This window comes from Lactuca serriola, chromosome 9 (genome assembly GCF_051521515.1).
Source record: "Lactuca serriola cultivar US96UC23 chromosome 9, Lser_US96UC23_V15, whole genome shotgun sequence".
Lineage (NCBI taxonomy): Eukaryota > Viridiplantae > Streptophyta > Magnoliopsida > Asterales > Asteraceae > Lactuca > Lactuca serriola.
The window spans coordinates 209,233,021-209,248,977 of record NC_136416.1 but is presented as its reverse complement, the minus strand read 5'-3'; the positions used below and the strand labels follow the sequence as shown (position 1 = coordinate 209,248,977).

Genomic DNA, 15,957 nt, shown 5'->3' with positions numbered 1-15,957 from the left:
GGGGCATGAGCACATTTCAAAGACAGCCTCAGTTCTTTCGGACCACTGAGACAATGTTAGGATTCCTCCGGTCCAATCGAAGAAAGTAGGTTTGCAGCTCATGAAGTCCCTATAAGTACATCCCTACACTCTTTGATGGACTTCACCAAATCTAGAGTTGACACGGCTCGCATCTCCAGAGTTCATTTGAGCCATAGCTGCAGTCACAGCTGTTTGAAACAACACCAGATCGAACTGCGGAGGAGGAGGTGGTGGAGGAGGGGTTTGAGTTGTTGGTCTGCCTCTGTTTGGACGCTTTCGAGGGGGCATCTTTTACTGAAAGTTCATAGAAATGATAGCAATAGTGAGAGTCTATTGCTAATATGATAAGAGTGTTTTATGGACTAAATCAACATAGTCCAAAGACTAGAAAGAGATTCATAGTAATAGAGTAGCTAACTGCCAATTTACTGGTATTAGTGACGTAATACAAGTTCGTGAAAAGTGACCTAACAGTAGGTCTTACATCAAACCATAAGGAAAATGTTGGCAGTCTAGAGGCCTAATTAGAGTACTTTCAAAGCTAGGAATGTTTACAGACAAGTGCTCTATTGAGCATAGAAAGGAAAGGCTAGTCCTTAAGCAAAAGAGTGAGAAGATTAGACATCTCCTACGGGCGACGGGCACTCGTTAGGCAAACCCTCAGATCAGCTAGTTGACGCATAACTTCCTGAAGATGTCATTTATGAGCCCTTTGTCGTGCTCGGAGTCCCCTAACTTCGGCTCGAGATGCATCTAACTGTTGCTGCAGAGCCTCATTGGTCCTCTTTGTCCTATCCATAGCTTCTTCAAGTTGGCGGTGCGAACAGTGTTGAGATTTGAGTTGGCATCCACTTCTACAACCCGGCCAATGGCTGATTGACCCTGTTCAACATTCCTGGCAATCCTTCGGACCATGATGGGTAGAACTCGGTCCGCTGATCCTCCCTCGCTTATGTTGTAGAAGCTTCGGTCTCCATTGTAAGGTAAAGGATGACCCTGCTCCTTGCTCCATCGATTCAAGGATATGGCCCACATGGGGGTGGGACCCTGAAATGCCAGACGGGGGTTGGGGTTCGGAGCTTCAGGGGGTAGGTTTTTAACTTCTGGCTCGGAGCAGGAGCTGTCCGAAAAGCCTTCAGCATGATGATCATCCAAAGGGATCGGGTGATCATCGTCTGACTCCTCATCGAGCCATCCTCCATTGCCCGGGTTTGGATAATACGGATCACCGGGATGGTGGAAGCCAACCATGCTATCTATGCGAGAAAGGGGAAGAGAAAGGTTAATAGGCGTACTAATCTAGGATACTTATAAGATGAATCATTATTAGTCGACCCAATACTTGCGTAGTGCATACCAATTACATGTAGCCGAAGCAAGATAGTCCTTCGAATAAGCAACCCTAACTTCAGATCCCCAATCAAACAAGAACAGGAAATGAAGCAAAGGCCACAGATTCTGAGTCTATAGCGCCCTAGTCACATGTAACCGTGGTGTATCCAATTAGCAACTATTGTCCTACCAGTAACGACCCTTTTAGTTATCACGTATGCAGTTAGTGGTATCCAGAATACTCCTATAGTATTCTTGTTCTAACGTTCTCGTGGTAGTGTTGGTAAGTTTTTAGACTTGTTGCAACACCACAATCACCCTTTGGCACATGCTAGTCACTCCTGGATAAATGTAGTTGATCAGACTACATCCCCCCGATGTGACATATGTCTCTAAACTTAATTGTGTTGTTCAACAATCTTAATACTTTTGTTTTGTTCTAGTATGATACTGACCCTTTTGTAGTAGTGAGTGTTTATATATACTTAATTAAATCTTTTAGTATTTAGAAGTATATATTCTTGGTCAGAATGTTTTAGTCCCGAAGTGTTTATAGTTCGTATATCTTTTATAGGTTGATATAGTTGATTCACTATAAACAATGCTCTGATACCAATCTGTCACACCCCAAAACCGATAACGGCGGAATACGTTCCGGGGTGGAGGACTTCATGTACAGTATCATAACAATTGCATATTAGTAAAACAAGAAACAACAACCATTTGGTTTACATAGTGAGTTTAATTACAAGCATGTTCTGTAAAGTTTCAATAGACATCAAAAATATATCAAAAATAAGAGATGGATCTTGTATGCTCCATCTTCTCCAAAAAGCTGCACCTGTACCTGTCTATCTTTGACCTAAGGATACAAGTTATTTTGAAAACGAGTATCAGCATAAAGCTGGTGAGTTCATAAGCATTTAGTGTCGTTGTTGTATAAAAGTGTTTACAAACTTTTAGTATAAAAGTTGACATTTAGGTTTATAAGTAGTAGAAATCCCTAGAAAATCCTATATTTTCCAGAAAAGTACAATGTAAGTTAAATCCTTTGAGTTGTGTGTAAGTATTATCATTGAAAACCTTCAGTTGCAAAAATATGGTAATACATCTCATGTGAGTATCATAGATGACGAAAAGTTATGCTTGTTGACAGTAGTAGTGGTGCAAACTTCCATTAGTAATAGATACGTACTTACTTCGGGATGTTAGCTTAGACTTTAGTCTTAGTGTATTAGTTTGAATATAGGTGTAACCCTTCATGTGACCAATTGTGTAGTAGTAGAGAACCTGATGACCTTACCGGTCATACGTAGTGTAGTGAAGTAGTGCCAACCCTGGGCCTGGTCGGCTCGGACTGTAGTTAACAGTCGGGATGTAGTAGTGTCTGCCTCGTATAGATCTATACGTGTAGTGTTGCCTTCCTTCCGGAAAGCCCTGGTCACATGGTATACGCGCGGTAGGGTGTCTTATAGTAAAGCATCTACTACTGGCGACGGTCATCCCTCTGGTGAACTCTCAGTTCAGCCAGTTGACGTTCCACGTCAAGTAGGTGTCTTTCGTACACCCTCTGGCGTACTCGGAGCTCTATGACTTCGGCTCGTGATTCAGCCAGTGCTTGAAGCAGGGCTTCATGGTTTCTCTCGGATCTCTCGCGAGCATCTTATAGACGAATGGTGCGGAGGGTATGCATTCTCGCATCGGCGACAACTTCGGTGATCTGATGTAGGGCTGTCCTGCCTTGAATCTTATTTCGGGCCACTCTGCGGACCAAGATTGGCAAGACCCTGTCTGCTGAGCCCCCATTGCTCAAGTCGTAAAAGCTTCGATCACCATTAAATGGCATGGGCTGATCTTGTCCTTGGCTCCATGTTTCCAAGCATTCCACCCACTCAGGCGTCGGGCCATGAAAAGCCGGACGAGGGTTAGGAATTTGAAAGGGAGCTGCCTAGGGTAGGTTCTCAACCTCGGGTTCGGAGTTAGCATCGTCCGAAAGGTCTTCATCATGGTGACCATTCAAAGGGATAGGATGATCATTCTCTGGTTCTTCTCCAAACCATCCAGCTATGACTTCGTTAGGAAGATACTGGTTGTCGTGGGGATGGAGTCCAACCATGTTATCTATGCGAGAATTGGGGTAAGAAAATAATCATTAGACGAACTATCTAGATAATTATTTAGAAAATCTTCATTAGTTACATCGCCATTTGTGAAGTGCATACCAGTTATATGTAATCGAAACAGGATAGGCCTTCGAATAAGTGACCTTAACTCCTTATTCACACAGAATAGGGGTAAAGTAAAATTTTCATAGATTCTAAGTCTATAACATCCTAATTACATATAGCCTTAGTGTATCCACTTAGCAACTATCAACTTAGTAATGAAGATCCCGTTTTAGTTCTCAAGTATAAAGTACCTATAGTAACACCAAATACCCCTACAATATTTTAAGTTTAATGTTATGTTCTACTGTTCTCATTGTGGTAGGGTTGGTAAGATTTTCGACTTGTTGCAACCACACAACTACACTTAGGCACATGCCAGTCAACCCTCGGATAATATAGGTGATCAGGCTATATCTTCCCAGTTTTGACCATATGTCTCTAAGTCCACCTATGTTGCCCAACAATCGTAATTCTTTTGTACTGTCCTAGTGACAGTGATTTTAGCATGAATGCAGGCACGTATACTTACTTAAATATTTTATTATTTAAAGTATAAACTCTTGGTCAGAGTATTTTTAATCCCTTATGTATTTATAGTTAGTATATCTTTTATGGGTTGATATACTTAATTCACTATAAACAATGCTCTGATACCAATTTGTCACACCCCAAAACCAAGAACGGCGGAAACGTTCTGGGGCGGAGGGCGTCATGTACAGTATCACAACAATGAAAAGTAGTAAACAAGCAACAACATCATCCATTGCATTAATAATATAATTTTAATACAAGTGTGTTCTGTCAATATATAATAGACACTAAAGAATAAATCAAAATGAAAGATGTGTCTTGAACGAGCACCATCTTCCCTGAACCTTGCATCGGTACCTGTCTATGGTTGACCTGAGGATACAAGTTATTTTGAAAGAGAGTATCAGCTTTAAAGCTGGTGAGATCATAAGTATTTTAGTGTCTTAATTTGTATGTAAGTATTTGTATGTATATGAATTGTAAGTATAAAAATGTATATGAACTATAAGTTTAAAAATGTTTGTATGATCCTAGGAAGCCCTATGTTTCCTACTAATCGTATCCTTCTACCAATGCATCTAGTATCTGTGTGTGTGGCTCTTGTAAGAGTGTGAATTTTCCCAAATCTGACTATCATTAACCAAAAATATAGTTTCTACATTACCGTGCGTCGTGTGATGTTCACGAAGTGAATGTAATGGGAAAATGAAATAGTACTATGGTGTAGTGTCGAACTACAACCGTACCTATTACCTTAAGTCTAGGGTAATACTTCTAAGTACTGTAGTATTTGATATAAATAACTACATCGGTACTCAATTGCCTTATTTGACAGGCTAGACGCTCCCCTGTCAAAGGGATTTTGGGACCTACCCACGACGCCTGCATGTATGCAAGCCGTGAGCATCCACATTACTCTGATCATGTATACCTGATATAACTATCACAATTGCGTTGCGATTCATCGGTATAGTTAGATCATGAACTTGTTCTGTGCTATAGCACTTAGTGACGTCTGTCCTATGTATATGTAAGTGTACTCATGTAAGTGTGATCATGTAATTGTATAGTAATGTACTGTAATGTTCTACGCGTGCTAGCTGTAACGTGTGTTCTCTCTATATCTAGCATGTATAGTAATGTATTGTGTGTACTAGCTGTAATGTATGTTCTCTCTATCTAGCAAGTATTGACTCATGAATGAACTGACTCATTGTATGATATCGCGTTCTAGTAATAGTTCTAGTATCTTCCTAAACTACCATTATGGTAGCTTACTAGTAATATAATTGGTACGTATGAACTTGGATGTATACCCTTGCTACCCAAGGGCATTGGATGAACTGGAAGGACCTTTATGACTATATATGTACACATGATATATAACTAATATTTAAACGACCTTCGGACGGGTACCCGATATCCCATCAGACCACATCCAAATCGAGGAAAAGGAAACAGGGTGGATAGCCTTCCTAAGTCTTTTAAACATTTCTTATATAACTATACATATAGAGGCATGCAATTTATAATATAAAAGCTTAAAATAAGTTTTGTAAAACCTTTGAACATAATTATTATCTAAGAAAAGATCGACTTTATGTCAATCTATAAAACGGTTTGAAGGCATGGGTTTGATAAAACAGTTTAGTATAAAGAAACATTTGTCTGAAACACAATTGTAAATAAGTTTGAAATGTAACATATAAAGTAAAATGTATAGTGTAATAAGGAGTTTTAAGCACATAGAGTGTTTATGAAAAACATTTGAAGGAAACTGTTTGGTAAAACGGCTAATGAGTAGCCAATCATTTGAATGTTGCTTATTAATCACTTGTGATTGATATAATAAGTAGCATAATTCTACTTGTATCCCCACATAAAACATTTAAAAATAGTTAAAACATTGATTAAGGGGTATGAACTCACCTGTTGCGAGTGGATCGGAAGGAAGTGTCGGATAAGTGCATGGTGTCAAGTGAAGACTTAGACACGCACAAAGATCCTAATTACATATGAGGGCATATGTATATAAACAATTAGTCTTTAAACAACTAATAAACAAAGTTAAGACACTCTAGGACATGCTAAACACCTTTTACAAGTGTTATAAGTCTCAAGGGTTGTATCTAAGTGTTGTAGGGAAAGGCTAGTGTGTTTGGGGTTCAAGGGTAAACTCCCTTGGAGTTTACGGTTTTCATGACCATTACCCAAGGAGTTTACGGCAGTAAACTCAAGGGTTTACGGTCGTAAACTCTACACTTTATGACCATTTGTTGTTTTGAAGACTACTAAGCCATTCCAAGCATTCCTACTTCATGATTAAGCCTTAGGAAGTGTTGTGTGGCATCAAAACACTCCTAAATGGAGTTTACGGTCTAAGGACCATTTCTCCATGAGTTTACTACCTTAAACTCATGAGTTTACTACCTTAAACTCATAAGTTTGGTATTTTGGGGGTTTTCAAGTCCTTAGCTCAATCATGGCACTAGTCTAGGTTGGATTTAGACATAAGGAACAACTATGGGACATTTATGGTACTTTTAAACACTTTTTGGGGTGTTTACGGTTTTGGGAGATCCCCAAACCTTAAACACATAAAAATGTATGATTTTGGTGCTTTTTGTGTGATAAACTCATCAAGGATGAATCTAGACAAGTCCCTAAGACATTGTGAAGCATCTAGGCACCTTAACACACCATTTTGGCCCTATTTTTGGTGTTTACGGTTTTGGGACCTCCCAAAACCGTGAACACCTTTAACTTGGTGTTCTTGGGACTTTTCCTTGGTATAAACATGTATAGCTAGCTTTAAATGACTCTAGGATAGAAGTACTTACATAAGGAAGCTTGAATTGAGCCAAAAGTCCAAGAACACTTAGTGTGTGTTCTTGGTGTTTTCGAAAAACTAATCAAAACACAAAAATAGATGGATTAAAGGATGTACAATCACTAGATTAATTGATATACTAACTTGAAAGGGCTAGAAACACTTACTAGATTGGAGATTTTGAATAAAAACTTGGATGATACTTGAGAGAATATTTTGGAGTTTACTCTTTTGGTGTTTGGGGAGTAAACACAAGAATGACTAGTCTTGGGGAGTAAACTCATGGATAAGCATGAGTTTACGGATTTTTGGATGATTTTTCGACCCAAACTTAAAAGTTTGGCCACGAACTTCTAAGACACGAGGTGTTTGCGGTTTTTAAATTTCAAAACCCGAGACGACACTTTCTTTCACCCGTTCGTTTAAAGAATAATATTAAAAAAATCAAACGAACTTATTTTTCCCAAAAACAAGTAAAAGTGAACTTGACTTATAATATGAAGTGATTGACTGCTAGGGTTTGACCGAATGACCTTTATTTCTCTCAAATGTTCGTGTACTCGCCTATGTTTAATTTGTAATCGATTTCGAAACTAAGGCATCGTTTGATAGACATATTTCCAAGTCCAAACAAATCTTTATGGCTTAATGGACCGAAAAGTGTCACAACTGGAAACTTTGTGTCATGTAATCTATACATTCAAGTTAATGTGAATCAAAAACTTCAATCAAATGCATCATACAAGTACTACAAATAGTCATCAAACACTTGGAAACCCTAAAAGTTCTTGTTTAGGTACACCTTGGACTAGAACTTCCTTATTGGATCCAAATGGACCAATAAGCTTCCAAATAGACTATCATGGGCTTAGAACCCTAATTGGGCTAAAATTGGACCCACACTTATTTATCTCAATATTTTGGGCCATATTGGGCCTAGAATGAAATAAATCACAAGCTTTGATCCATAATTTAACCTAACCTAGCTTAATAAAGCATAAAAATCACAATTTTATTTTATAAGGCCAATAAGCACCCAAACTACCTCTAATGTTGGGCTTAGGGGCAAAAAGCCCAAAAATCCTTTCTTCTCTCCCTATTCTCGGCCCAAGCCCAAGGAAAAAGGGAGAGTTGACCTTGGGTTGCCACCTCACTTTTATATGTTGGATTTCCATGCACATAACTCATGTTTCCAAGCAAACATCATATCAAGATCACTTCTTTCTTCTCTCCTCTCTCACTCTCGGCCAAACACAACACACACACACTCACAAAAATCTATTCTACTCTCTCTAAATCTTGAAGAACATCTCCTTCCCCCTTCTTCAAAAATTTCGTGAATCAAGGGCTCACAAGGAAAATCCATCACCAAAAATCATCATCTAAGGTAAGTTGATGACTAATCCATGATCTAGCTACTTCATTTTATTAAAATCTCTTCTAAATTCATTCACTCTTGTGATCTTGCATCCTAGAGGTCGAAATCTTCATCAAAGGGTGCTAAGACCAAAAATCACTTCATTTTTCTTCCATCTTCTCTCCAAAACCGAAACCACACCCAAGGTGAGCTTCATACCCCCTATTTTCTGTTTTTGTGAGTTTTATGGGGGGGGAATACAAGTAAAATTGTAGATCTATATGTGTTTGTATGCCTTGTATGATTTCCATGCTTATATGTATGCATTTGTGTGTTATAATGTTGGATCTAGCCATAAAACCCCTCAAAACCGAGATATATCTTGTGTTAAATGATTTTAGCTTCAAACATGTTTCTAAATACAAAGTGTTTCAAGAAAAATGGTTAAGTGGTTTAGTAACAATTTTCTTTGGGTTAAAAATACAGATTTTGGACCTAAAATGTGAAAAATACAAAATTAAGGGCCCAAATTGACATATCACGAATTCTGATGGGTGAGGTGTGTCAAAACAGTTTCAATAAAACAATTTCTGGAAATATACTCATTTAGAGGACTAAAAACATAAATTTCAAGCTTAATGGGCTAAAAATGACATTTTCGGCCCAATGAGGCCCATTATGCGAATTTTTCTGTTTTGGAGGGCCAAAACTGTGATTTTCTGTAAAACAGTGGACCATAAGTGTTCCAAGTCCTTTTCAAAGGTTTAAAATGCTTTTTAAATTTAAAAAGGACCAAAGTTGCAAAAATTTTACAATTTGGGCCAAAATTGTCAAAGTTGCGAAAAGAAGGGATTAAAACCGAGAAAACTGCATTTTCAGGGACTTAAACTGTTTTCTATGAAAAATATGCTGGAAAATATTAATTTCAATAATTTTTGGTGTTAAAATGTCAAGAAAATTAATTTAAGGACCAAACCGGGAAATATTCAATAAAAGGGTTGAAAATGTAAATTTTACAAATAATGAGGGGCTGAAACAGAAATATTTCAAGGCTAATTCAATATACACAATTTGATCAAATAATGGCACCGCGATTATCGACGAAATACAATACATTACAATACCAAAAGTCGTTAAACGAATTGGCTCGGTCTCGAGCCAATAGAAATCTACAACTACTAACACTACGACACTACGATTCATACAAGTAACGTTTGGTAATACATTATACATGCGAGTATGCACAGACGTCTACGCACCATCTTTGGGCCCCAAAAGTGTAAAATCTTGTTCGTTGAGCCTAGCTAGCCCAATGACCTGATCTTAAGGCCCGAAGACATTTTTTTTTACGGAGTGTTGGGTTTTACCGATCCGACACAACGTAAATGGACTTTCAATGGCTTGTATACTACTGGTCCCCAAGGGTCCTTTGGTATAGCTAGTAAAGTCTACATTTTATGCGAGGCGGGTCGGGGACCCCTCGTACATTTTTATCCCCAACCGGTTAATGGAGTTACCGGGGTCTTCGTGACCTCTTTCTCTTCGGATGTGGGACTACACCTAGTCAGGGCGATTGGATAACGTGATTAGTACGGACGACGCCTTCGGGATCGTTAGTATAGCTATAAACTGGGCGTTTGTGTAATGCGGGTTTGTAGTAATTAATCATGCTCGAAAACTTTCCAACGTCGCCTGGGACTGACACTATACGCTATGCAATGGTTTCAATGTAACTTCATGTAATTCAAGGAACTAGGAGAACATCGGGTTTTCCTAGGGTTTTCAATACATACAGATTTGAAATGCATACAACTTCAATGAACATTTTTTTACAAGTATAGAAACAAACAAGCATACCTATGGATCTTCACAAACGTTTTCAAAAGCTTTTCTTTTCAGAAAATATCGGATTTTCTGGTGGTTTTCAAACAATACAAACATTGGATTTCAAACACTACTTATGAACTCACCAACATTTCATATGTTGACGTTTTTTTTCAAAATACTTGTATTCTCAGGGAACCAGTGAACCAAAGGAAATCATATTCAGTGACGGCTTGCAGTTTATTTATGTACGAACCGAACAATTTAATTTTTGGGAATGTAATGTTTAAACAATGTATGTCATGTAAACGCTACTGGTTGTACTATATTAATGAATGGTGACGAATGTTGTTATGTTTCATATATATTCAATGTTATGGTATTCAATTGAGTCACGACAGCCCCCGGACGTTTCCGCCGTCTGGTTCGGGGGTGTGACAAAAAGACTGTTTGATTTGCACAAAAAATGGATATTTCCTGGTAAGATATGTCTTTCCCAGAAAGCTCCAAAACTATATCTTTATGGCTGAATGGGCTGTAAGGACAATTGTGCCCCAAACCTCACCAATTTTTTCTTGGATTATTAATTTGCTTTAAATATTTTTTTTTAATTTCTATTTTATTGGATTATTATTTTTAATGGATTATTATATATTAATAAATATTATTATTATTATACTATTTATGTATTAATAAATATTATTTTATTGGATTATTAATTTCTTTTAAATATTTTTTTTTAATTTCCTTTATATGGATTAATTCTCTTTTATTAGATTATTATATTTTAATAAATATTATTTTTAATATATAATGCTTATATATTAATAAATATAACTTTATTGGATTATTAATTTGTTTTAGTTATTTTTAATTCATTTTTATTGGATTAATTCATTTTTTTGTGACAACACCACCATCAGTCCATCATCCTACTTTATTGTAAAAAATCTCATCCATCTCACCATTATCAGATATAAACCGAGTTAAAAATCACACATTGAGTTATAAAAAAATTAAAATAGATAGAAAGAATAACAACATAACATCAACTTGAAAAACAATAAACTAAAAACAACTTAATCGACATTATATTTGGATTTTAATTGATTTATGTTTAATTACTTAGTATGACAATTTATATTTGGATTTTTAAATGATTATCGTGTAATTTTGATTTTGTATGATAATTTGTATGTTTTTATAATTATTCAGCAATTTTATCCATTACGGTATAGAACAACAGGGTAATATGATCATTTTTTATCATTCAACAAAGTCAGTCAGATTTACAATCAAACAACATAATTTCTTTCTCCGTCAGAAAACTTTTCCATACAATATTTTTTCAAACAACACTTTGTCAGATAACAACTATCAAATGGGGCCTAAATTCCTAACAATTTCTAATTAAATTAATAACCTAAAACAGTATTAAAATGGAACGTTGAAAATTCTGAGTGTTAACAAGAACAAAATGTTAATAGATTATTTTTTCTAATATCTGCCTGATAATACAAAATGTTTTTGAAAGGTAGATATTCAAAAATAAAAATAATTAATTAAAAATTAAAACTGGAAATAGCAAAGTTGATGGGCCCAGGCAGGTAGACAGCCGAAGTCCACCACAGCCACCACTTGCGAGCATCCGTGGGTCCAACATATCCACGTGGCACATGTAATACGTGGCACAATCATACGATGGAAACAGATCGTATATCGTCCGCCTCTCTCGTCCACCAATTCCTAGATACGCTCTCTCTCATCCCCCCGTCTTTCTTTTGATCTTCCTGCCACGTGTCACCACATCGCAGCCCCCTTATTTCCCCCACACCAAATTTTATTTATTTTTTATTTTCTTTCTCAAAGCCCTCTCTTTCTCTCTCCATCGAACCTACGAGATTTGTCTCTGTAGATCCACGAACTAGGGTTTGTTGATATCAAGTGCTGAGTTTCGCGGCCGAATTTGGTGGAAATTTTAGATGGTGTATTGACTTCGACTTTTCCGGTGAGTTTTTCCGGTAGATCTTACCAGAAGTGGTGCTTTTTTGCTTTGTTTATATCTTATTGTTTGAAATATGTTTATGAGCTACGATTTGATGTCGTTTCAATACAGTTTGTGTTGTATACATGATGAAGAGATGGAATCGAAGGAATAAGTAGTTTTTCGTTGGGGGTCTTCATCGTTCGACTTGATAATTGCTAATTTGTTCAGTAACCTTTGTTTGATTTTCACTCGATTGGATAATAATACTGTGAGACTTAAACAATTTCTAGTCTTCAACTTTTAACAGTTTGCACCAGCACATCGTTATGTCTATATTCTTCGAACTGATGCATGTTTTGTGTGACCTAGAATGTTTGTAATAGAAGTGTTATGGAATCGATTTGTTCTTCTAATTGAGCAGATTTTAGTTCTACTTTATCTATTGAATATTCTGATTCTCATGTGTAATAATCTTTTCAGGTTGTGATTGTTGATTTGTTGAACAGAGGTACAGGGCGTTCTGTCTCTCTTATAATCACTGTTACTTTGGTTAAGTATGAAGGCGGATCAGAACTTGGGGTGCATCATCAGTACTGGATAGAGGTTGAAGGAATGTCAGACTTGTCTATTTATGAGGTACTATAGCTGATAGTGTACTTGTTATGGCTCCATTGTGTAATTTGTTACTATAGGTTATTTCCAATCCAAACTATAACATGTTTTTGTGATTTCTTACTGGAAATGATTAAGCAATTGAAGTTCTAATTAGTGCTAAGACATATGACTATGATTAGCTAAAATCTTTAACTTGTGTAACAGCTTGAAGATATTATCTGGGACGATTTTGACCGAAGTGGTGATCATATAGTGCCCCACCCCAACAAAGATGATGGTGGTGAAGATAAAAGTGAGGACGCCATCTGTAAGAAGCCTAGGCGTGATGTAACAGCGCCTCTTCAAATAAAAGAAGAAAGCAACCCTGAAACATTAAATAAAGAAACACAAATGATGGAAAAAGATTCATGGGGTGTTTTTGCTGCTTCTGGTGATGCTGACTCAGCAAAAGACATGTCTACTATACAATCTGGTGATGCTAAAATAAGTAGCAACATTACATCTGGCAGTGAGTTATGTACAGATGATGGAATCCTTAAAGATAACTCTGCTGCTGTTGGTGATAATAACTCCTACAATTACCCTCCAAGTCATAATAAGTTAACAACATTACAACCAGATCTTAACTTATTCTCAAATGATGGTGATGATAAAGAATCAAGTGATCTTTTATATTATGGTTGGCCTGATATCGGAAACTTTGATGACATGGACAGGATGTTAAGGTAAACCCTAAATCCCAAAACAATAACCAATAAAGTTCTTTTTTTTATCCATTGTTATAACAAAATCTAGATTTAAGAATAAAATTTTGTATTTTCAGCAATTGTGATTCGTCATTTGGACTTGGTGTCACGGGGAATGACGATGAATTGGTGTGGTTTACATCTGAAGATCCAGCTGGAGGATATGAAGAACCAATGAAAATGGAGCTTAAGTTTCCATGTACAGAAACAAATACACCACCACAGAATAACGGATCTCAAGAATCTGATAATAAAAGATCAAGAATCGTGTCTGAAAGCAAAGATGAGTTTAAACCAAAAGATAATAAAGGGTACATGCAGAACACCACTTATCTGCATGATCCATCTGGCCCAATGATGAGTTGTACCAAATTTGAAAATAAGGGCCCCACGTGTTCTTCCCAAAAGGAAACTTCCAATGAATCAATGGTAAGTTATGGCGACCCTTTATTTCAAGGGACTGGTTCTGAAAATTATGGGGGATTTGAGCCTTCATTTGGTGGAAATGGAAAACAAATGGACATGATGATGATTCAGGCTTCAGGAAGTGACCTAATTCCATCTCCAAAGAAGATTGAAAGCCAAAATGATATTCGGGATTTGAAGAAAGGATCTTCAGTTGGATTAGGTTCATTAGATGTTCCAGAAGGTTCTTCAATTAGTACTGAATTGGATGAAATCTCACTAGAAGCAACAAGTTTCAGACAGCTCCAACAAGTTATGGAACAGGTGGGATAACTTTGTCTTTTTTAATACGTCCAATGTATATGATGAGGGTATTTTGGTCTTTTAATAAAAAAACAAAAGAATGAAATCCCCTTTTTGTGTGGTTTTCAGTTGGATTTGAGGACTAAATTATGCATAAGGGATAGTCTGTACCGGTTAGCTAGAAGTGCAGAACAAAGACATAATAACCATGCAGGCATAAGTGGGCCCCTATTGACCGATGGAACTAACAAGTATGTTTTTCTTTCTCTATTTTCAATACAGTGTACTGTGTACTGTGTATGTGACTCAGGTCCTCGATCCCCATTCTGTGAAAAGACGAGAATGCCCCTTCTATTTGAAAATAGTTAATGTTATGTTTTTTTTTTCATGTACAGTGGCTTTATGGACATGGAAACAGACACAAATCCTATTGATCGGACAATAGCGCATTTGTTGTTTCATAGGCCTTCAGAGTCATTCAACATGCCTACAACTTCACCTCTCAAACCAAATGCAAAGGTAAATGCAACAACAAAATTAAATAAACTGAGCTAACTAAATTAAATATCTTTGAAACTAGATAAATTACACCTTTAGTCCCAAGTTTTGAATTTTGTCCCAAAAACATCCTCTGGTTTCATTTTGATGTGGATATGGTCTACAAACAGTGAAATCTTAACTACTAACCCAATTAGGGGTGCAAACGAGCCAAGCTACTCGTGAGCTACTCGAGATCGGATCGTTAAAAGCTCGACTCGAAACCGATTTTAAACGAGCCCGAGCCGAGCTCGAGCTTAATATTAAGCTTGTTTATTAAACGAGCTCGAGCTCAAGCCTATGTCACAAAGCTCGATTAGGCTCGCGAGCCTAAACGAGCCTTTATATAATATTATTTATTATTATTTATATATATTAAAATAAAAACATATTAGGGGAATTATGAATTTCGGGTATTAGTAAACGAGCTTTTTAACGAGCTCGAGCCGAACTTAAGCTTATTTAGGCACGCCTGATAAAAACGAGTCGAGCCCGAGCCCGAGCCGAGCTTGTATAACTCTTTACGAGCTCGAGCAGAGCTCAGTAAAAGAAAGCTCAAATCGAGCCGAGCTCGAGCTCGAGCCTTATATAACTTAAACGAGCCCGAGCCGAGCCTGGACAGGCTCGGGCTCGGCTCGGCTCGTTTGCACATATATATTTTTAAATGACCATTTTTTGCCCTTGGACCAAATATGTAATACTCATAATTCTATTATTAAACTATTTTTTATTCACAGTATTAAGATACTAAAATTAGACTTTTTTTTTTGTCAGGAAAGGAGAAATGAATCAGATGACAAGGTTTCAAGCAGTCGAAAAAACTAACATGTTGTTAGGTAGGCATGGTAGATTTGAAAGCAAGTTTTAATGATGTGCAAATATAATATATAATATATAATATATAATATGTTATATAAAATCGTCCAATAGAGTCGGATATGGACTCATACACCTGTTCAATTGGTGTCCATCTTTTGTATCATCTTGTTCGTTTGACCATTGATTCTCATCATGGTGGCCCAATTTTGACCTAGAATTCATCTGTGTATATGTTCGTTGATATATATTGTTGTTTTGGATGCATATATTTTTGTTTTTTGTTTTAATGTCATAAGACAAATTTGGTGATTGAAATCTAAATCTACATGCGTCCAAAATTTGATCAATACACATGTGTGATTCGATTTTGGAACTCACCTAGCCATATTTTGATGTAACTAAAACATGTGTCCCTAATTCGTAATATCAATGAGTTGAGTGGATCATTGTATTTCCATTGTATTTAAATCCGTGTTGATATC

At 36.8% G+C, this 15,957-nt stretch overlaps 1 protein-coding gene across 1 annotated transcript; it reads left to right on the top strand.

The window, feature by feature from the left end:
• Positions 1-11,906: 11,906 nt before the first annotated feature.
• LOC145072746 (protein LNK1-like) lies at positions 11,907-15,739 on the top strand. The gene is made up of 7 exons (XM_079019213.1): positions 11,907-12,071; positions 12,531-12,686; positions 12,870-13,390; positions 13,489-14,140; positions 14,249-14,370; positions 14,515-14,638; positions 15,431-15,739. The coding sequence occupies exons 2-7, from the start codon at positions 12,663-12,665 to the stop codon at positions 15,479-15,481; spliced, it is 1,494 nt and encodes a 497-aa protein (XP_078875339.1). The 5' UTR covers positions 11,907-12,071; positions 12,531-12,662; the 3' UTR covers positions 15,482-15,739.
• Positions 15,740-15,957: the final 218 nt, after the last annotated feature.

What these genes read in the sequence shown, in the direction of transcription:
- LOC145072746 (XM_079019213.1), top strand. Translation starts at nt 12,663, where the DNA reads ATGTCAGACTTGTCTATTTATGAG. An exon ending in GACATGGACAGGATGTTAAG is followed by an intron (nt 13,391 to 13,488) that starts GTAAACCCTAAA and finishes TTGTATTTTCAG; the next exon opens with CAATTGTGATTCGTCATTTG. An exon ending in CTCTCAAACCAAATGCAAAG is followed by an intron (nt 14,639 to 15,430) that starts GTAAATGCAACA and finishes TTTTTTTGTCAG; the next exon opens with GAAAGGAGAAATGAATCAGA.